The sequence below is a fragment of the Corvus hawaiiensis genome, chromosome 3 (genome assembly GCF_020740725.1).
Source record: "Corvus hawaiiensis isolate bCorHaw1 chromosome 3, bCorHaw1.pri.cur, whole genome shotgun sequence".
NCBI classification, from domain to species: domain Eukaryota; kingdom Metazoa; phylum Chordata; class Aves; order Passeriformes; family Corvidae; genus Corvus; species Corvus hawaiiensis.
In genome coordinates, this window is record NC_063215.1 from 11,608,117 (window position 1) to 11,629,925 (window position 21,809).

Sequence of the window (21,809 nt, forward strand, 5' to 3'; positions counted from 1 at the left end):
GTATGTAGTTTCTAGAATGTGTGTTTTAAGTTACGGCCAAATGCATGAATTATATCCCTCCCTAATTTGCTAAGACCTGTGTAGTCTAAGTAGAATTCTGGTATTAGAAAATGCAGTTGATATTTCTGCTTTTGCTGTTTGTTTGGAATACGAAGCAAAAATGAGAGGATGGCTGTGGTTGTGGCAGCAATTGATTCTATGATCCTCCCCACAACAGCTCTTAGCAAACTGTGTAAAACTGTTTTTTGTTGCTTGTTTTCTTTTCCCTTTAATTTTAAGATGAGCTTCACTTTTTAAATTTGAAAATACAGAGAATGATTTGGTTTGTGTCATGTTTTATTGTTTGATTTTTAGCTATTAAAAGTACGGTCTCATTTCTTCATAAGGTAAGAAAGAAATATCAAACATGCAATTGTAGGATGTTCAGATTGCTTTTTTTTTTTTTTAAATCCAGCAAGCAACTAACTGTTTAAAGCGTCAGGGAAATGGGGCATAGGAAAGTTTTATCTGCAATTTCTGCAGTCTGATAGTTCTTCAGTCTTTCCCAAGGGTGTGTAGAACTTGTCACAGGATAGAGAGAAACTTGATTTGTGCACATAGAATTGTGGAGGAATTTGATTCTCCTCACTATCCCTCCTTTATCATCATACTTCATGCTTAATTTATCAGTAGTGATTTTTAACAACGTCTGTTTATATTAAACACAGAGTAGTTTAGTGTCATATGGTAAGAGGAAAGTCTCTTACTTCAGGAGGGAAAAACACTTAAAAACCAGGTTTAGGCCAAGAAAATAAGCTGTATTTGACCTGCACAGCTTAAAAAGCAGCACGGGTCTAGTAGGTGTGCTGGTAAATCTTAGCAATAGCATCTTACAGCATCAACAGCTGCTCCATCCCTAAATACAAGAACTACAACTTTTGGTTTTGTATAATATGACTCTTCTAGTGAGTGAGTGCAAAGTAGTTTTTTTCTTCATGCTTCAATAATGAAATACATATTTCCCAGTGTACAGTGAAAGATAATTAAAGAGATTTAACTTTTTTTTTTTTTTTATTACCATGCTGAAGACATGAAATAAGAATTAGGGGAAAAGGTCAAATGTTATAAATTTATTTTGTGACATATATATTGCAACCTCTGTGGAAGCTTTTGAAAATTCTGGCAAAGATCAATACACTTCCAATAAAACCTTTAAACTTGCAATAAAACAATATTTTAAACATTATATATATATATATTTATATATATTCTTAATTAAAGGGTTAATTTTATCAGGATTTTCTTTTTTTTAATATACTGCATTCCTCTGACATAGCTCTTTCCAGATTGAAGGGATGCAAATGAGGTAAGAATTAAGGCAAACCTAAAAGGCATGCAAATGAAGTACATTTATATCCACTGACAATACAAGCACGTGTGGATCAGACTCGGGAGCTGAGGAGCTCTTCACTTCTGTCTGTCCAGTACTACTTTACAGCAGAATGGTGACATGATTTATAATAAACAGTTAACATTACCATGGGAATTCAGTGTCACTAACATTACTCAGTCTAGGAGACACAGAGCTAGCATCAGTAAAACATGAACAATAAATAATATAATTCACTGCAGCACAGGCCTGCTGCACAGGCTTCAGAGGAAGAGGATTGTTATGAAATGACATTGCACACATCACGTTGTGGCAGTTTATTTTTATAATATATACTTTTAAAATTCTTTAGCAAATGACATTCTCATGCACACAAGTGTTTCAAACACAAGAAGCAAGTCCATTTATAGGTAGTCCAAGCAAATTTTTGTGTGTGTGGAAATAGCTGCAAACTGAATGGAACATTAAACTTCTGTGCAGTCTATGACGCGTCGTACATCAGCTCATTTTTGAATGTCACACTGCAGGAGTAATACAATGGACGGATCACTCTTTGCAGCTTCTTTGAACTCATCCAGTGTGATCTGATCGTCTTTGTTCTTATCCATCTTACTGAAGATCTTGTCTACCCGCTGCTCAGGCGTCAGACCATCCTCATTCATTTTCATCATTATCACAGTGCCCACCATTTTGTAGATGGCCTTTGGAAAGAAACCAAATGGAAAATTCAGCATGAAATTCAATCTAATTTTTTTATGTGATATTCTAACAACAAAATGATTGCAAAGATTTTTTTGGTTGTTTTTTTTTGGGGGTTTTTTTCAAAATCCAGTGTCCAGAGACTTAAAACAAGGAGGAATATATTTTACTTTGTTTAGATGTAGGTTTATTTTGCTTACATTTTGCAGCCCAGAATGAATTTCTTTGTCTTCCTGTAAAACTCTTGTGACTTACTCTCTCGATCAATTGTTTAGTTGAAATATTTCACATAAATTCTGAATAATTAATTTTAGAAGTCATCACCTTTAAATAGGTTTCTGTGTGTACATGTGGGCACAATCTGATGTTAACTACTGTGTCAAGTTGCCAGCAGATGATGAAGGAGGTGAACTTTATCCTTCCTCTTATATGTTGTGGTCATCTTAAAGCCCATCTGTGAGAGCACACTTAAAATAGTGTGTTGTTATCCCTGTAAATTTCTGTAATCATCTGAAGTTAATCTCCAGTAAGGCTTCAGCGACTTGAGCTACAGTCCAGTAATTTCATGGGTGTCAAATGACTTTGAGATTGGCTTTGTAAATCCTGTGCCAGGCTGTTCTTATGGTTAATCCATTCATCAGGGAAAAAAAAAAATCTCTGGATATTTAAAAGCTTATATGCACATATGTACTCTTTGCAATTCTCCAAGATTACATCTATTAACATGTTAGTGTGCTTGTACCACTTGGGCACCAGTCAGTGCAGGATTAATGTGTGCAATGTGCATTTAATGTACTGTACAGCCTCTGGTGAGCCTAAAATCTCAACTCTGTGTGAAGAAGGAATCAAATTTTATTAATGTTGTGATGTTTTTGAATGTCATATGGATCTCACCTCTATAATTTCCAGCATTTCCACTCTTGTAATTTTACCATCACCATCCAAGTCGTACATGTTGAAGGCCCAGTTCAGCTTTTGCTCAAAACTGCCTCGTGAGGTGATGGACAGGGCACAAATGAACTCTCTGAAGTCGATAGTCCCATCTCCGTTTTTATCAAAGGTTCGGAAGGCATGCTGGGCAAACTTAGAAGCATCTCCATATGGAAAGAACTGCAAAATAAAATAATATATAGAACTGTGTAAATGCAAAGGAGAGAGCTGTATACCTGCCTGCAAAACACCAAAGTGAGACATTTATGAAGAGTGGCTGATGAGCTTTGTGGGAAACTGAGGATCTGCAGTGTAAGGTTCCCTAACAGTTACACTGGAATAATTATTAAAAACTTATTTCTACAAAAATCTCTCAGGTTTCCACAAGCCATAACAGAAATATATATAAAGCTGCTTGAAAGCTAAATTAACTAGGTGAATCTTAAGCTGGTTGTAAATGGCAGATTGTGTGTAATGTTCTCTGACTATGAAATACAGCAGCCAGGGTGCATTCTAAGAGAATTTTAACTAGCCCTTGACATGTTGCAACCAAGTATATGCGTGGGATTGTTGTTATATAACTTCATTTATTAAAAAAAAAAAAAAAAAAGCCACACATAACATAAAAACCCCTTATGAACATATGTTCTGTTCTGCCAACCAACACTCAAGTACATGAGAAGAGAGACTCAGTTAAACGATACAGTGCAATGCTTTTCATGTTTAATATCCATTAGCAGTGAACACTAACTGACTGTAGCTTCACAAAATATTTGAAATGACCATAACATGTAGGTTTTCAGCTGATATATTTTCCCCTCAGGAAGTATATGGTTTAAGACATTTGAGCCGGTAGTTGTTCTTTCTGTGGGCCAGGCTCAAGAAAACACACCCCTAAAGAAAGGGGGTTTTAAACCAGTGCTGAAGTCCTATTGCAGTGCCGTGACCATACACAAACAATGTTTGTTTCTATATTCCCAGCAAAACTTCATGGAGGTTTTCCTGCTCCTAAAATATAAACGTGTTACTCCTCATGGGAGAGCCAGCTTATTTTGTGCTTTTAAAAATTCCAATTCTTAGTAAGTACTGCATTTATAATGTAAGTTTGAAGGAAGGTCTTCAGTGGCAGCTTAAGTGGGGCTGCATTTTACAATTTTCCATTTCCCCATCCAGAGCTGTGTCTTGGCTTTAAAATGCAAAACTGAGAGCTCAGCCAGCTGCTTGCACTATGTGGCTGTGTGGGTCATGTCAGGAGCCACTGCTGTGTTGCCACAGGGGTCCCAACCTGAAAGTGTTCTTTCAACTTTCTGTTTTCCTTGATACCAGCTTTTCAGATACCATTGTAGATAGCATTTGCGTTGCTGAATAGGAGTGCTAGAATTGCTTCTCTGGCTCAGTAGCATTACAGTCATTGCAAAATCCTCCTTTTCACCCCAAAAGAGAGAGCAGGGTTAAATTTTGCCCAACTCCATCCATTCACAATATTTCCCTGTTGTTAATTACTCCTAAAGGGGTACAAATTGCTGTATTATCCCAGAAGTGGTATCAAATATGCCTGTCTCACTTCCCAAGTACCTTTTTGGGAAGATATTTGAATATGCTGTGGAGGCATCAAGTGAGCAGGATGCCGCACCCACTCCAATGGTAATTTATTCAGGTTAATATCTCTGTTGAAGTTGTGATTTTCTCACTTGGCTTTGTAAGGGTGAGCATCTGCCCACTGCTTCTACACCCCTTCTCCAATAGCTGAAAGAGCATTTGGTATTGTCTCCTCCTGAAAATGTAACCTCTGTGCCTGTACTCAACCCTAGCCCTGTTTCTGTTTTAATAATCAAAACTGATGGAGCTGTAAATACCTCGAGATACTGCTGCAGCCTTCTGTACTTTCTGCTCTTTGGTCTTTAAATATGATCATGATTGGGCTCATCAACAGATACAAAGATATTTGGGTTCTCTGATACAACTCAGGATTGAAGTGACTGCAGTTACCAGACTTTGCTCAATTGTTCTTCTAGTGACAGCCTCAACTTTTTGTCAAAGCAAAGAGAGCTCCCTCCATGGGAAGACTCCTTGGGCTCATAGCCCTGCATTCAGGGTCAGAACAAAGATTGTGAATGTTATCCAAAACTTGAATGTTATTTGCATGTTATCAAAAATCCTCACTGCTTCCTCTTCTCCGTGATCTACCTCCCCCTCCAACTCGTGTACCAGCTGCAAATGTTAACATAGGTGATATTTAATTTTATGTGTATGTATAAATCAATGTACACTTCTCCAATCCACTGCTGAGAGGTTAAGAAATGGCTCTCATGGCCTGTATTTCACCATGAATTCCATGTCCCCCACCTTTTATTCTTGAGAGTCTGCTGGCTGTTCAAAGCTGAAAGGACAAATCTTTTGCTTTTTAAATCGGTGCTGATGACTATCCTGTGATGTACGTGTTACAGAATGAAACACTTCAAAATTTTACGGTCTTCCAAGTATTTTTGCTTGGAGCTGACTGTTGCTGAGGATGCTGCCTGATCTCTGTTCCTATGACTGTCACTCTACAGTCTCTGTAAAAGAAAGGTAAATAGCTGGAGGGAACTGGGACTCTTCTTTTCACTGCCCATAAAGCCAAAACACAGGTGAATGGTGCAAACATACTGGTGAGACCAAAGAACTAAATTACAATGAAAAAGCACACCTACCCAAAAAGGGAAGAAGTGTCAGACACCCAAAAACATGTAAGAGTCCAAAAACAAAGAGGGGAATTGGGATGGGTTAGTGGCTGGAGATGATGAAGACCATTTTTAAGTTATTCTGGAACATATTTTTTGGTCTCCCACTGGAGAAGCATCAGCAAGCTGTGACTACCTCTTTGCTGGTCACACCATTAGCCTCATGTAGCAGGGAAAAAAATATCCTTCTAATTTTTTTATCACAGACAAGTCCATGATTTTTTCTCTTCTGAGGTGAAGAAGACAGTGGCACTGCTCAGAGCTAAGCCTTGGCCTTTACAGCCTCATACGGAACTGTTACCTTTTCTTAAATTTTTTTTTTTCTATTTGTCTTTCTGTAGGGAGCAAAAGCAGTAAAAGGTCATTTAGGGACTGAAGGCACTGTTCTCCAGTCTGTACCTGCTGATTTGTATTATTTTTAGCTCAGAACAACTCAAAAACATTGTCAAAACTTGTTTAAGAACCTACTTGAAGATTTCCATTGGCCTGTTTTGAAACTATTAATAAATAAGACATGAAGTAAAAGAAAACTAAAACAATTACAGAGCAAAAGAAGCCAGCTCTGGTAAAACATTTTTTGACTATTGAAATACAGTGAGGCCTTAGCCAAGTATAAAGGCACAGGCTTTAACTACTTTCAGAGCAGTCTAAGCCAAGTGGTGTAACAAAGTGGCAATGGGAGACAGGGATCTCTGGAAGACAAACACCCACTTTTTGTCAGAGGGAATATGAGGAGGGTGGTTTAGTCTGCCTCTGGCATGAGCTCAGTGAATATTTCAGAAAAAAGTAAAGAAACACAACTGGGATTTTCAGGTACGCCTTCAGCCTTCAGTGTTCTCTGCAAACCCTTGACCAGGTGATCAACCTACATATGAAAGCAACAACCTACCACTGAAAAGGACACTATGCACCAGCATCGTCTCCTGATTTACCCTTTTCATCTAAAAATCAAGACAAAATATACCAGCCAGTTCCATAGGTGACCCAACACTGTTCATTCCTTTGTTTCTGCTTCTCTAGTCTCATCTAGTGAAAGGTCTCTCTGGTCTAGAGAAAGGCATACCTGCCCAATCCAGGAGGTTGGAACTAGATGATCTTTAAGGTCCCTTTCAACCCAAACCATTCTAGGATTAATCTCTTGCTTGGTCTGTGTATTTTCTAACCAGTTAGATCAATATGCTGGGGTGTGGACAAAATGTTATCTCTGCAGTCAGCTGCCAATTAGGAAATGAAAAAGGAAGATTAAAAAAATTCCCTTAATCTGCTTCTAAATTTTGTATGAGAGGATTATCATTCAAGCAATCCTGGAATCAGAATATCTAGCGAATAACACCTACAAATTGTACATAATCCTCAGAGAAACTGGTCAAATACCTGGAAATATTTATCTACTTGGCTGCAGCTGCTTTAGCCTCTTTGAAGTGATGCTGTTCACAGGCAACTCAGTGATCAATTAATTCAGATCATCTTTGGGAGGGAATTATTGCAAAAGCATAAAGCATATGCTAAAGCATATGGCTAAAACTTTACCATATGGCTAAAACATAAAGAAAAAAAATGCAAAATCAACTTCCCCAAAATTCCCCAGTGATTGGGAGGGGTTGGGAAACAAAAGATCTCTCCATCCAGCCCCATAGGATGGGGTGGAGTGAACCTATAGACTGGCCTGAGTGGTGCTTTGTTTTCCATGTGATATTTTATCATGGGATATTGAGATGCATTTCTATTAAAACAGAAATTCTGCTATAAAATAGAGAAAAGCAGAATTACACTAGTGTACAGAAAGCAGGGCACACTGCCTACACATGCCCAGGTGACAACTTGGTCACTGATGTAAGGTCACAGCTTCCAGAGCTGGGATGGGAGCTGGAGCACAGAACAGGAAGTGGGAAAGCAGAAGATGGCACAGGGCTTCTTAATCTCAGGCTTGGAGAAGAGGGAAGAAGCAGCTGCTGATTCCCCTGTCAGAGGAGATGCCCCCTTTGGGGCTCAGCACTACCAGCTCCTGAAGGAGAGAAGGGAATGAGGGGGCACAGCCAGTGCAAGAAGCAGCACAAGTGTTGTCAAGGGGCAGCAAATAAAAACAAGCCAAGCATTAAACAATTGATGCTGTTAGGCTTTAGGAAGGATTTACTTACCCTTCTTACCTGCTTTATTAGGGTTTTATTTTATAAGTCTGCTAGGCATCCAGGTTAAGTTTGTCAATGGAGAACATGAGCACTTTGAGAATAAGAATGTTTGGCTGCTTTTGGAAGCTCAGACAGGTATTTTTTAATAGCAAACTCTTAAAGTTGAACCCAGATGCTGATAGCTGCTAGTCTAGCCTGGTCTTACAGCTCCTCAGAACCAAGGTCACTGGGGAGGATGCCTGTGATGATGGGGAGCAAGTTGCTCCTTGATTTTCCAAGAAGATGAAGTTCTGGGTTCCTGCCAGCAGCACAAACACAGAAGTTGATGGGATAAGGAAAAAGATTACTCTTTAGTTGTCTCCTTTAGAAATAAAATAATTGAAAGTTACTACAATGCACTGTACTCTAGTACTTCATATGTTATGGCATGAGAAGGAGAAGAGGTGTCCAGGCTGTGACTGTCAGGACCTGTCAGGAAGGCTGTGCCACTCTGGTACCAGGGTGACCTGCAGGGCTGTAGCCTGTCCCTGCCACCACCTCTTTGTTAAAAAATGAAAACTAATGTAACAAGGACATAACCAGGGCAGCACAAAAACACACAGCCACGCATCTGTCCTTGTTCTGGAAGAGATCTGACTGCTGCACTCTCCAGCACATCTGCAGTGTAAGGTAGAAATAGCCCACATAGGAAACTGCCTCCAGCCGCCTGGCTTCAGCCTGCCAGAGGGTCCCAAGGAGTGGGCACCATCCACAGATGTGGGTCTGTAGGTCTAGCAGCAGCTGAGCCACGGGGCTGAGTCTGTGGAGAAGATAACCTTGTGAACTACCAAAGACCAGTCTAAATGTCTCTTTGGATCCAGGACTTGGGTCTCAATGTGTAAATCTGTGAGCTGTCCCCACCTCAGAGGTGCACTGGGAGGATAAATACAGAAGCTTTGTGATAATTTCAGATGCTGCAGCAGTGGAAGTCACAGAGCTGGCAAGAACTGGGGAGAGCTGCCAAACCTCATGGATGTTTGCTCATGTCTGCTCAGCAGCTTTAATGCTGTGAACACGTGTGCATGCAGAGACACATGGGGAGGCTTATAAACAGCTTAGTTCTTTACATAAAGAAAAAGTATTTAGATGAGGCAAGAAATGTAAATTCTTCTGTTCACCTGTAAAATTCACAACTTGTACAGGCTGAAGTGGGATCAGCAAAGAGTTTGTGTCTCACCCAGACCTCCAAAGACTGCAACTAGCCCTTATATTATGGTTAAGGACTAAACTGCTCTGTCCTGCAGGTGTTTCTAAACACCATAGAAATGCTAATTTGAAGAACATGGAGAAGTAATATTTGAGAATTTAGGAGCTGACCATGAATTATCAATACCAGTTCCTGGCAATTGCATGAGGCATGAATTAAGAGACCAGAGAACAAGCACAACCACAGACTAAGATAAATGGAGACTAAAAATCAAGAATAAACCAAGAGATTGGAGGAAGATGGATAGGAAAATAGAATCCATGCTTCTTCTTCACAAACACCCATCTGGCAGAGTCTACCTCTAAAAAAACATTCAACTTGAAAAGTTAATCTTTATATTCACATTTGTGGGGAATTAGTCATTAACTAGCAGGAAATGAATCGATTTTCAATCCCAGCTTTTCTCTGATTAGATTTGGACAATAAGAAACTTAATTGAGCTGTGGTAGTGCTATAGGTCAAGACACTAGCAGCTCAGCTATTACTCAGTGCTAACAATAAAAAAAAAAAAAAAATCAGGGAGAGTTCATGTCAAAACAATTAGTATTGCTAGTGCTTAACGCCACAACTATCACTGATTAAATGTTATTTCTTTTTTATCTTCCTTAACTGAGCAGCAGCACTGGAACACTTTATTTATTTTCAGTTTGGCACAGTCTTCCACTACCCCAAGGTCAGCGACAGCACAGGGCTATCAGGATCCTGCTGTATTGTGGCTATGTCCCGGCCTAATTACAGCTTCCTTTTCCTTGACACTGTGTTATCTCTCTAGGAATCTGGGAACATACCAAATGCAGAATACACTGGGATGTTTCCTTGGTTTTTTCCCCTCCTTTTTTTTCTTGCTCTAGTAAAGATCATCTGACTTCTTCTCATTTCTGAAAGAGACTTTATTTTCCCATTGAGTTTTAGTTCCCAAGGTTCAGAGTATTAACTTGAATGCTATGCCTGCTGTGTTGTGAAGCCCTTAGTGCAAATTTCCCAAAAGAACAGGACTACAGAAGCATCAGTAAGTGCCATTTCCAGCCAAAAAGGGATTTGAAACACCAGTCACTAAAGTCTGAGACAACCATCTCATGAATATACAGATGGAACTGCAGAAAAAATACTTGTGCCTGAAATATCTGATTGTCTCATATACTTATGTAATGTGTACTCCTAAAATTCATCTACATATGGAGTTGTTATAGCCCGGTACTTCAGAAAGGAAAATGCAGAAAGAGAAGGAAAATGGCTGTAGCTGGGCCTTTCAGAGAACTGATACTTCCCAAAAGGGAGGAGAGGTAAGGGAATGGAACGGACCCCGAAGTCAAAGGGGAGAGTTGGGAAGGATGGCAGCAATAGTGGCAGTAGTTGATATAATAGAGAAGAGGCAGGTGGGCAACATCTTGGTGTGGTCATTTTTTCCCTGCTGTCCCTAGGTATATCCTACTGACTTTTATTTTCAGTGCTGAGTTTGAAAGCAATCCAGCAGCTCACAGAGGAGCTGTACTGAAATGAGGTTTTGAATCATTTAAAATCAGGCCTGCATTTTAAACTGCTCCGAGGTCTGTCTCAAAGCTTTTCCTCTGCAATGAAGCTGAGAGCAGACAGGTTTGCAGGCATCCTTCTGAAAATTCTGTACAGCCTTACCTATGAGATTCATCCCTCTGTAACTCTTCCAATTCTGTTCTTATTGATACTTATAAAAAAAAGACTCTTTTACCACAGTACAGTTTTAAGAAGACAGCTTTCAAAGATAATGTATTTTCTTCCATATCTATCCTTCTCTAATAACATAAACCCTTTCAAAGGTCAGTGCCAAGACTTACAAGCCCAACAGGATACAAAAACCTTGAAATACCAGCCTTCTGGTGCAAAGAATCATGCATCTATAGATACATATATCTATATATACCTAGAGAATCTATATCTGTATATAGAGAAACATTCCTCAAGGGGGTGGACTAAATGAGTTCTTATTTAGAAATGAGACAATACTGTTGAACTCACTGATGTCCAAAAAACCCACTTTTATTTACGTGAAGCATTGTGCACATTTGCAGTTCCCCATGGATAACTACTATTATTGCTGTTATTGATAGTCACAGTATCTGGGAATCTTGGTTGAGCAGCATTTGGACAACACCTAAACCTCAACATGTAAGAAAGAGGAAAAGACAGAGCAAGGAGGCTGGAAGACTTTTATTTGTGACTAGAAAGGATTTTCACAAGGGTGGGAAAGAAGACAGGAATGGTGCAACCCATTGGGTCACCTTCTGGGAATTAAGAAGCTGTACAGGCAGGTCTAGAACAAATCACAGGGATTCAAACAATTGCAGCTCCGAGGTACACTGCCTCCTTGGCTTCAGACTCACAGAGCAGATCCCCTAATGGGAAGGGGTCTTGAACAAAGACCTTCAAAGGATGTCTGAAATAATAAAAAGGAGCATCACTCTCTTGTTCCTTGTCTAAAATGGTGCAAGAAGGGAAAATCCTCATCATATACAATTTATTTTTTCTATCAGTTGTGTTCTTTTCTCTCTTGTAGAAAGAGATGTAGAGAACCTCCCTTTGGGCCATATGGACACCTGCTTTCACACAGAGATGCCATCTCCCTGCACATGCTGTTGCTGGGCTGGTACTGGCTGTGGTCAGCCAGTGGAGACAAAAGTGGGTATTGATACTAGTGATACTCAGTACTAGATGGTTCCCAAAGGTGTCTCCTTTTTAGGGAAAAGGCCAGATAATAAAGACAATATCATCACACAGAATCGAGTTCCTCCCAGATTTTATCCCAATCAACTCCAATCAGCTCTTGGGGGATGCAGATTTTTGTGATATTCCATTAACTGGATCTTTGGAGAGGGAAAATTACCCACATATTCTGTTTCCTTGGAAGGGTAACTTTGTATTATCTCCTTCCAGTGGGTTTTCTATGGGTTTAGCCCCTCTTCCAGTTATCAGACACAATCACAAGGGCTCATTTTAGGGAAATCCATAAACCTATTACTATAAACTGGAACATGCTGCCTTTTGGCTTAAAGCACTGCAAGTGAGAGGCAAGATTGCCTCCTCTCCTGCATTTGCCTACTGATGTAACCTTAAATCCTTCAGTGCATGGTAACTTTGAATTTCAGCTCCTTTTTCCCATGATTAAACTACCACTGATGGAAAAAAACTATGAGTAGAGTAACCTTTTCTGTTACAGAAAAGTCAACCAGTTATGGGCTTACCTGCCTCTTGGTTCCTTCAAAATCTTGTAATTATTCATATACTTAGTCTGCAAGAAACTTAACACTAGAATGCAGTAAGACCATAAAAAGGGATAGTAAAAGATAAATTCTAAAATCTTTAGAGAATGAGTTACCTTCAATTAAAAATTATCTTTTTCTAAAAAGTGAGAAAAACTATGCTCACAAAAAAAGCATCAATATGCATGCTTAAAAGAAAGCCACTATCCATGCCCATTCTTCCAACACCAGGATATCTCATGGCATGCACTATTTGACATCATTACAGTGACTGAAGTTTCAATAACACAATTAGGAGTCATCTGAAAGGAGACACAACAAAAAGCACTTAAGCAGTACACTTCCCTGATGTTGATTCTTTGCTGCTTTATTTATCACAGAAGCTTAGTGTAGCTACATGTTTTCCTTTGGATTAAGTTTCCCTCTGTGCACCAGACCAGCTGAAGACCCCCACACCACTTCAGTTGTGCATAAAATTCTGAGCCTGACAAATGTAAAACTGACATCTTCACTGGAGTGGTGAATGAAATTTCATTTCAACATCAGATCTATATAACATTTTCCCATCAGCTACAAAAAAAAAAAATCTCTAAAATCTTAGAAGTCCAACTAAATAAAATTGCAAGTAGCAAAATACAAGATCTATTCATAGGTATGGCAAAGCGTAACTAGAGGGATGTATCATAATCAACGTTTCCCATTAACGAACATTACCTCAAAAACATGCTCAAAAATGTAGAGTGATGCAATTTGAACTGCCCAGCACTGTAATTATAGTAACTATCTCACACTGGGGAGCAACTTTTACTTTTTCATGCTAATTAACGAATATGAGTAATAGATCTGAGTTCCCCCCCCACCACCACCAAGTGTTCTGGTAAACGTGTTAAATAAATCAGATTGCAGGGTTTCATGAATACACAACAACAGCTAATCAGTCCTTAGCAAGCACACAAGAATACAATAAAAATAATAATGGCAAAAACAGTACAGTAGTGAGGTGAGAACTCAAAGGAGGTTTGATTAGTCACATGTGCCTTCAGAGAAGTTCATTCTCTTATCTTGTGAGAGCAGTACCCTGTATCATTCTTAATATTCTTGTACCCCAGAGTCAACAAAGATGATTAAAATGGTGTATAGACATTAATAGTTGAACAATAAACTGTGTAATTGTGGCCAACCTATTACACTACCAACTGCTTTCCAAAAGGATTCTAGTTTGTGCTTGCCAAGAGGGAGCCTCCCAGGAACACTGTTCTTGGTGAAGCCAGTTCCCAAAGCGTCCTTTTAAAGTTTACAGCTGGGGGATACAGGCCAGTTCCCAGCATCCACAAGTTCTTTCATATCTCCTCCGTGAGTTGATTGCATATAATGCTCTCTAGAGACAAGTTGTTTCTAGAGGCACAGTAACAACACAGATTTTATATTTACTTGATAGACTCACATTTCGCACCAGATGTAATTAAGGATAAAATATAATGGGCTAATTCTAGTAAGGTGTTAAATTCTCAAACAAATGAAAAATATCAAAACCAAAGTCACAAGAAGATGAGAATTAAACAAGAAAGCATTCTCTCAATTGTCTGCTGTTACCACAGAGGTAACAGGTAGGCCTCTTCTCCAGCATAGGGACTTTTCTGAATTTCCTCCTCTATTGCATTCCTTTCTCAACACACTCCTATCTAAGAGTTTTCTTGATGATCAAAGGATTTTAGAGGTCAAAGACTCTAAACATTTAATAATCCATTTGCAAGAGGCATTCAATGAACAACCACTCTCTTATGGCAGCTGTCTCTAGATTGCAACGAGTTTCACAGAGACACCCTGCGACATCTTTAAAAATATATGACAGGGCTGGCACTTCAACTCCTTTAGAGATCATGTTCTTATAAAAATAGGGCAAGCTCCCCCTTCTTATAGCATGAGATCTTTATGGAGAGGTGGCAACATCTTCATAACTAAAGTTACAAGCAGATTGCCTCGTAAAGAAATCCCAAAATTCTTTTTATCTTTCTTCAGTGACATTCAAACACCTGAGGGTGACATATGCCCAGGAAATGACCTTCTACAAACCAGCCAGTCTCTGAGGAAGTAACAAATACTGACTGAACAAGAAACACAGGAGAATTGTGTCCAGTCCATGTTAAACAATAGGAGAGAAGAAACTTTAAATATGGACAGGACATGCCTAGAGAAAAACAATAGCCTACCAAGCTGGTGGGTGCCAATCCTTTTTAGTGCTGTCAAAATACAGACAAGCTTATCTGCCAGGCTGGGGTCTAGGGTCCAACTAGAAATCACAACACTGGCACTTCCTACTGCACCTGGGATGGAGCTCAGAGGATACCTAGTCCAGCTGTCAGGGCAGATTGAGCAGCATCATCTGCTATAACCCTGGGAAGAGACAGTGCATGAGAAAGAAGGCAAAATCCTAAACCACAGCTCCAGAGCTCTCAAATTCAACATTTTAAGCACTCATCCAAGAAGACACCATTAGCAGTTAGGAGCAGTATTTTGGGTTGTTCAAGTACACTGGAGAGAGAATTCTCTGAAATTTATGAATGTCAATCAGGGAGTGCTTTCTGAGGTAACTCTGCTCTTCTTTTCTTACAAGGTGTTGGCAAGAGCCTGCACCTCCACTAGCTTAGTCTCTCCTCTTAGAATATGAGCAGACTGCCAACTCTTTGGAAGCTCCCAGAGCTGAATGATATTTTCACAGAAGTCTGCCAGCTGGAGACTCCTTGTGTCAAGGTTTTGGCTCTCATCATTTGGGAAACAGTGAGCGTACACTCAAAGCAAGCACTGAAAAAGGTAGATTTTTCACAGCTGTCTGGATTATTAATGAAGAAAATTGTCTAAATTCAATCTAAATAAAGCCCCACTGGCAGAGAGAGAAGGTCTCAAATTTAATCACTTCTACCTGCTGTCAGCATCAATACTTTTTCCAGCCCTACCCTAAAAAATGTTATATCTGGCTTCTCGTATTCACTACATTTATGACACCCTCTCAGCTGTGGAAAAGTCCTTATATCCAACTGGTGCCACAGGACCTACCCTCATCTGGGAATATACCATCTTTTCTTCTGGTAGCACTGTTTGCCAAAAAAATATTTTTGTGAGTTGATGTGTTTAAATGGTTTGTCCCATTTAGCCCAACAAACACCAATTCAATGCTCATTGCTCAGTGGAGAGAGATGCTGCAATTTAGTGGGGTGATAAATCCCAAGGTGGGTAATAAAGCCCAACAGCAGGCATGACCCAAATCCCATTCCAGGTGAGAACTTTGTGATTTCTTGGGCTGAATAGATGAATATCTCAGTGAAGTGTAAGATTGTAATTCTCAACTGAAATATAAAGTGCTGTTTCCTCATTCTGTCTTAAACTGATGATGTACCTATAGCCCTTCCAGATTTACCAATAAACAAGACAGTCCTGTTGCATGTCCAGTAACATGCATAAATATCTGCAATTTACAACTACCTACTCCAAGTGCTGATCTAAAATTACAGGCAGAGAAAGGGATAGTGTGGTGCTGAAGCTCGATTGGCATGCCAATTTGAGGCCACAGCATCATGTGTTTGAGACCTGTCATGAAGCTGAAATACAAGTGAAGCTGTCACAGCAATGCAATGACAGCACAATTCAGCATGCTCATGAAGTGACTAAAATCCAGGACGACTGCCGAGCCAAGGGGAAAAAAAGCTGGTTTTTTCCTACCCTGTGTGCATAAATAGGAAAGATCTGGTTGTGTTGTCCTGTGAGAACACTGAGATGTCAGTCTAAAGCAACAACTAACATGAGCTATAATTATGGAGTGGAAAAATGTGTTGACTTTTCAACTGAAATGTATCCTTGGCTGTTTCTCTTGCTGCAGCAGAGTTGTGTTTTCACAAGAGGGCAATGTACATTTTCTAGTCACAGCAAACCCGTTTGTGCTTTTCCCCTGACAGATACCAACATTCCCATTGTCTCAGGAGAGACAACAATCTGCAGATGCAGCCAGCTATACCAATTTGTAAGATGTGTACTTAATAACAGGTTTTCAATTTAAAAAAGAGCTGTTTTCACACCTACAGAACTCTGAGTGATCCCAAAGTGCTTTGCTGGCATCAATCTAATCCCACAGCCTGCACACATGGGTGGACACCAGAGAACCTGCAAAGCCAAGCAACAAAACAAACGAGCTTGTGAGATCACACATAAATAAGCCATCTACCAGCTTTTATACCTGACCTATCACCTTATTACTTTTTGGGTCCCTCTGCTTGGGGCTATCAGGTGAAAACAGCATGGAATTAGTTTTACATAGGGTTTAGGAAAACTCAAATTCCCAGATAAAGGATCATCCTGCATTTGCAGACTGAGTCTCCAGCGAAGCACAGCCTGTGTAACACATACCAGGAACACCAGGGTGGCTGCCCATGTGTTGCTATCAAACAGCACATGAACAATATGCCCAGCACTGATGCCAGAAGGTGCAAAGCTCATTGTTTCAGTACAAATCAGTTATGCAACACACAGACATCAGTTACACAACAGACAGACATTGGGAGGAGCCACCTGTTATTCACACTGAGTGGTGTGGAAGCACGTAACTCTCCCCAGGAAGACTACTGAGAAGTCCAAACACAACTACAAGAAACAGCATTTTTTTGAATTTGGATATTGGAAAGAATTATCACATCTGAATCATCTACAGCTCTCAAGCCATGAAAGTAAATAGCACAATACTGAGAGGGCAGGCAAATTTCTGGCTGCTCTGAATAGCCCAGGAATTACAGTTTCCATGTCAAGCAGGTGAGATCTTGGTTTCCAAATACTTTGGATCATGCATCTGATCTTCTTCCAAATTCTCCATGGAAAGGTTGGTTTTTGGTTTTAGGCATTAGAAACAAACACCAAGGCCAACTGATGAGCTAAGAGGCTTTTATGTCTGTGTTATGTTTCTGAACAAGTCCCAGCCACTTACTTAGTCATTTACATTTGAATACTGTGCCACTCGTTGCTTTCTATTGCACTGTTTAATGCCAGATTTTCAGCTTTACTTAAATATTGTCCGAAGGTGAGGAAGAGTATCAAGTGTGAAGGACCTTCCAGGAGCTCTCACAGTGGGGGGCCAGTTTCATACCATCTCAGCATCTGATGCTGCTCAACACTTCTGGGCTGCTAAAAGCTAGGCAGCATCCCAAGAAGCTTCAGGGAATTGGCAGAGCTCTGGGGCCCTGCAAATAGTGACCATTTTCACTGGAAACAGTTACAACACAGGAAGGAAGGTTCCCCCATGTTCCTTAGCTTGCATCAAAATTCTGTGGGCATGTCCTCCCCCGCCTGGCGAGCGGATGCAAGGAGGCTACAGCACGGCTGTACCTTCAAAAGCCCCTTCCACTACCATCTCTTTTCAGTTTAACTTGAAATGATAAAAGCAATTTAATCTTTCCTGTGTTCATCTTGAAGGTTTTTTTCTAAATATATTTTGACAGCAGAAATAAAGACAAAGTTTTAATAGAACTAACTGAACCACAAACTGAATTATGTATTTCCATTTCAGGAGACAACCTCGCTGCTAATAACATCACTCTCCCTCCAAAAGCATGCATGACAAAATTCAAAGCATTTCTCTGTTCCTTCACGGCGTTTGGCATCTGGCAGTATCTATGCAGCACAGAGAGCTGCCTCTTACACGTGTATGTGTCATGTGTCTCACTCGCTTTGTCCGGGAGCTGGGGTGGGACCATCTGAATTGCTGAACCAGTCTGTCTGGAAAATTTGTATGCTAGCGGATTGAAACGCAACTGAACTCTGGCAACATCCCTGCTTTGGATCTCTGCCTAGAACCTTTATTTCTTCAGTATTCTCTGGAAACATGCAGCAGCTGCAGGCGTTCTGTAGGACCCCCACACCAGCAATCTCCCCCCAGAATGGAAGCAGGGTCTAAACTGTACTGACAGCCTGGAGCATCTTAATTTTTCAACACTGGATTCTTTATTTGGTTCCCATCTTACAGAAACAATAGCAGTCACCAAGCAGCTTACTAAACCAGAGTCAAATCCTGAATAGATGCCTTGCTCACAGATTTGTTCTTAATTAGGCAAACACCCTCTGAAATCACCAAAAGTGCCAATCAAATAAAGGCACATTTTATTTTGTGACCACAAGGAAAGGGGTTGAAAGAATTTACATCGGCTGCTAAGTGTATGCTCTAATGACCACCACTGGATGTTTGGTAGTGACCTAGATATAGAAAACTTTGATCTCCTGGTTTCTTATCCAGTTTCTAGATAACCAGAATAACCAGAGTGAATAAAAATTAGGATGGGCAGAAACTGTGTGTGATATAAGAAAGAGAACCATGAAACACCGATCCCAGACATTTCACCAACTAAAGTAGGCAGACACTGGTAAACATGATTAATAAGAGCAAGCCAGGAAACAGCATTACATTTCAAAGAAGTCTAGGGGTGAATAGCTAGAGGAAATGAGATACAAAGTCTTTCACATGTAGGTCACCACTTTTAATGCAGCTCTGCTCATAGCAAACTCCAGTCATTAATATCTGACAGCTGTCTGGCAGCCATGTAGAATGAGATGGTGGTCTTTGTTTAATTGCTACTGGTATCTGCAAAATATAACATATCAACAGAACTGCAATGCTGTGAAAAGTCTAAGCAGGAAGGTCAAGGACTGACTGGGCTTTGACAGAGGATCTCTACCCCCTTACCAAAAAGCTTCATTTCCTATTTGTGTCAATCTGATATATCTCAAGGGTAATAAATCTTTGTGGGTGAACAGAGGATAAAGAGAGCAAAAAACAGTTCAAAGAGAGCTGTGGTAACTCTGCTGCCTTGAACTCAGACCAAGGCCCAGCTCCCCAGCTGGTGGTTCCACTGAAGTGCCAGCACACCACCAGTCCACACTGGCCCAGGCCTGCTTCCTGCTCCTTCCAACAAGAGCAGCACAAAGCCAGGACCAGCAGATGCGAGGGCAGACACATGGAGCCAGGGAACGAGAGAAGAGAGCAAACCATGGCCACAAAAAAGAGACTGAGAAGGAAGAAGGTGCTCTGAACAAACCTAGAGGATAACAGTGCAGAAGATGACCTTAGTATGGACCCACATGGAACTAGTTTTCACATCTCGGTCCAGTAAGAATTTAGGATGTGCACTGTTGGTCCCACTCTGTCTCTCAAAGGGGTTACAGAGGACACCAGGAGCTGCAGAAAACAGCCTGGCCACATATCACTGACCCACCCCTCAGCCCAGGGTCCCTGTCAGAGTCACAGCAACTTGCCAGTCAAGAAGCATAGTGTGGGGAGAGGTTGAAGTTGAAATTCACATGATTGGAATAAAGGGTCCAGCCATAAATGATGAGTAAACAGAAGTCTTTATTGCTGCCTTTTCAAAGCCTTTTCTTTACAGTAAGAGAAAGGTCTGAATTTCCAAAGCCCATGTGAAATACATAACATTCACCTCAGGAAATGAGAGAAGAGATTATTTTACAGCTTGCAAGACAAATCTGCCCAATTGCATATCAAAACAGAAAGCTATGATTTCTATGTTTAACTAAAAAAATAATATTATTTAGTTTTGTGGGTTTTTTTAGTAAAGACCAGGTTTAAAAATTCAACTTTGATTCGTAAGAGCAAATTGTGATTTTTTTCTCTTTTTCACTAATGCCTTTGTTTTTTGGACAAACTTTATCTCACTTTATCTGTCCCAAACCCAGGTGTCCCACCTCAGCTAGCTATCAAGCTTCTCTCAACAGTGACTGAAGAGAAGCAGTCACCTCCAACAGGAGATTATTCTTCTTAAACTAGGAGGATGTTTGGAATAGGTAGGATGAACTCTCCTCTCAGGTGGTGGTTGCTGGAGATGCCCAAGGTATACCTAGTTTAGACTCCAACATGACAAAGTTAAATAAGTTGACCACAATCTTTTGTAACCTGGAGGGACTCTTCAAGCATTTTATGGATATTTTGAATGGATATTTTGGGCTCTGTCTTGACCAGTGTGCTCTTGATGCTATTATATAAAGCATAGTACTTTCACAAGTAATAGTCAGATTGTCTGAAGGTTGCTTGTGAAAATGACACATCAAATATGTGTTGAAAAAGAATAGTAGAGAGCTAAAAATGATGGGTGTATATGCTGCTTCTTCACAGTTACCAGTGCTGTTTAAACTGCTCAGAATAAGAAACATGCCAAAAAGGGAGTCATGGGTTTTGTTTGGATTTTTTTAAAGTGTTTTCTTTTTAAAACTCCTCCACTTGCTTTTGGAACTGTGTACATGACATTCAAGAGTCACATTTGCAAGTATTTGCATTCAGCAATATCTTATAAAAAACAGTGCTCTTTCATATCACATTGTACATTCTATACTGATCACTCACATGGCCTCTCCAGCAGTGACACAGGGACAGACTTCCTAACAGAACTGGTTTTTTTCATTGAATATTTTCACTGAGTGAAAAAATAAACGATGCAGAAATGTATTGAGGTAGAATAACCCCCCCCAGGTGAGTCCCCACTTTCCAGGCTAACTCTTCATAGTACTCTCCAAACAGCTATCCATCAGGCTGGAAGGTAACCACTAGATGGTGGTGGTGGATGCCACACATGGGGTACCTGGCATTTCTTGGTTGGCTTTCTCACAAGAAACACTTGGGCACACCGTGCAGACCTCCACTGTGCTGTAAATCAGACATTATCCTGGGTTGCACCCCAAGCAGGAGCCAAGTGCTTTAACTTGATACAGGCTGTTGTATCACTGTCAAAAGCTGCATAATGGAAAGTCTTAAAACTTTGGAAAAATTTTGTGCCCGGTGTGAAACAACTGAACGCTGCAGGACATTGACAAAAACAAAAATGAGGAATGCGGGAGTTTCTCCAGACTTCATTTAAAATAATCACACTCTGCCCCATCATGCTACAGCTGCCTTTGTCGAATTTAGGTCCTTAATCGGCAGTGGAAACCTTTTTGCTTTCTCTCTTATGGAATTTACATGTTCTGCTGCTCTTCCTTCAAGCAATGTAATTAAAAAGCCTGCTTAGCATAATTAATTTGCAAACAGGTTGGATGAAATGGGATTATATCCCAAAGGCTTTTTCAGCATTAAGTGGAACTACTTCAAGTATACTTTAATCTAGCGTCTCCTGTATATAAATTTCTTGCATTTTGCATTTTAAAAGTGCTTCATTTTGAAAGGTGCTACAACTGGCAGCCCCGTTCTGACTTGTGCTGCTGATATGGACCTAGATTATACAGCTCATTCTGCAAACCTTGTCCCCAGAGCACCCAGTCCCTGAGCAGAGGGAGGCTGTGTAGTCAAGAGCTCCTCCATGTTGAGGAGTTTTTTCTGAAAACAACTTATCTTCCTCAAAAGTCCTCACTCCAACCTGATGTGAAACAGCAACATGGCATTTTAGATGTTAACAGGAATATTAAAATCAGTCCTGCACAGCCAACCACAGGAATGCTGAGGGAACG

General features: G+C 40.2%; 1 protein-coding gene across 2 annotated transcripts in view; it reads right to left on the reverse strand.

Annotated features, from left to right (window-relative positions):
• Nucleotides 1-1,089: 1,089 nt before the first annotated feature.
• VSNL1 (visinin like 1) overlaps nucleotides 1,090-21,809 on the reverse strand; it is an 86,834-nt gene continuing 66,114 nt past the window's right edge. For both annotated transcript variants that reach the window (XM_048297213.1, XM_048297214.1), the window contains exons 3-4: nucleotides 2,963-3,178; nucleotides 1,090-2,070 (exon numbers count right to left, since the gene is read on the reverse strand). In XM_048297213.1, the coding sequence (XP_048153170.1) occupies nucleotides 1,873-2,070; nucleotides 2,963-3,178 (414 nt within the window). In that variant the 3' untranslated portion in view covers nucleotides 1,090-1,872. The remainder of the gene's footprint in view (nucleotides 2,071-2,962; nucleotides 3,179-21,809) is intronic.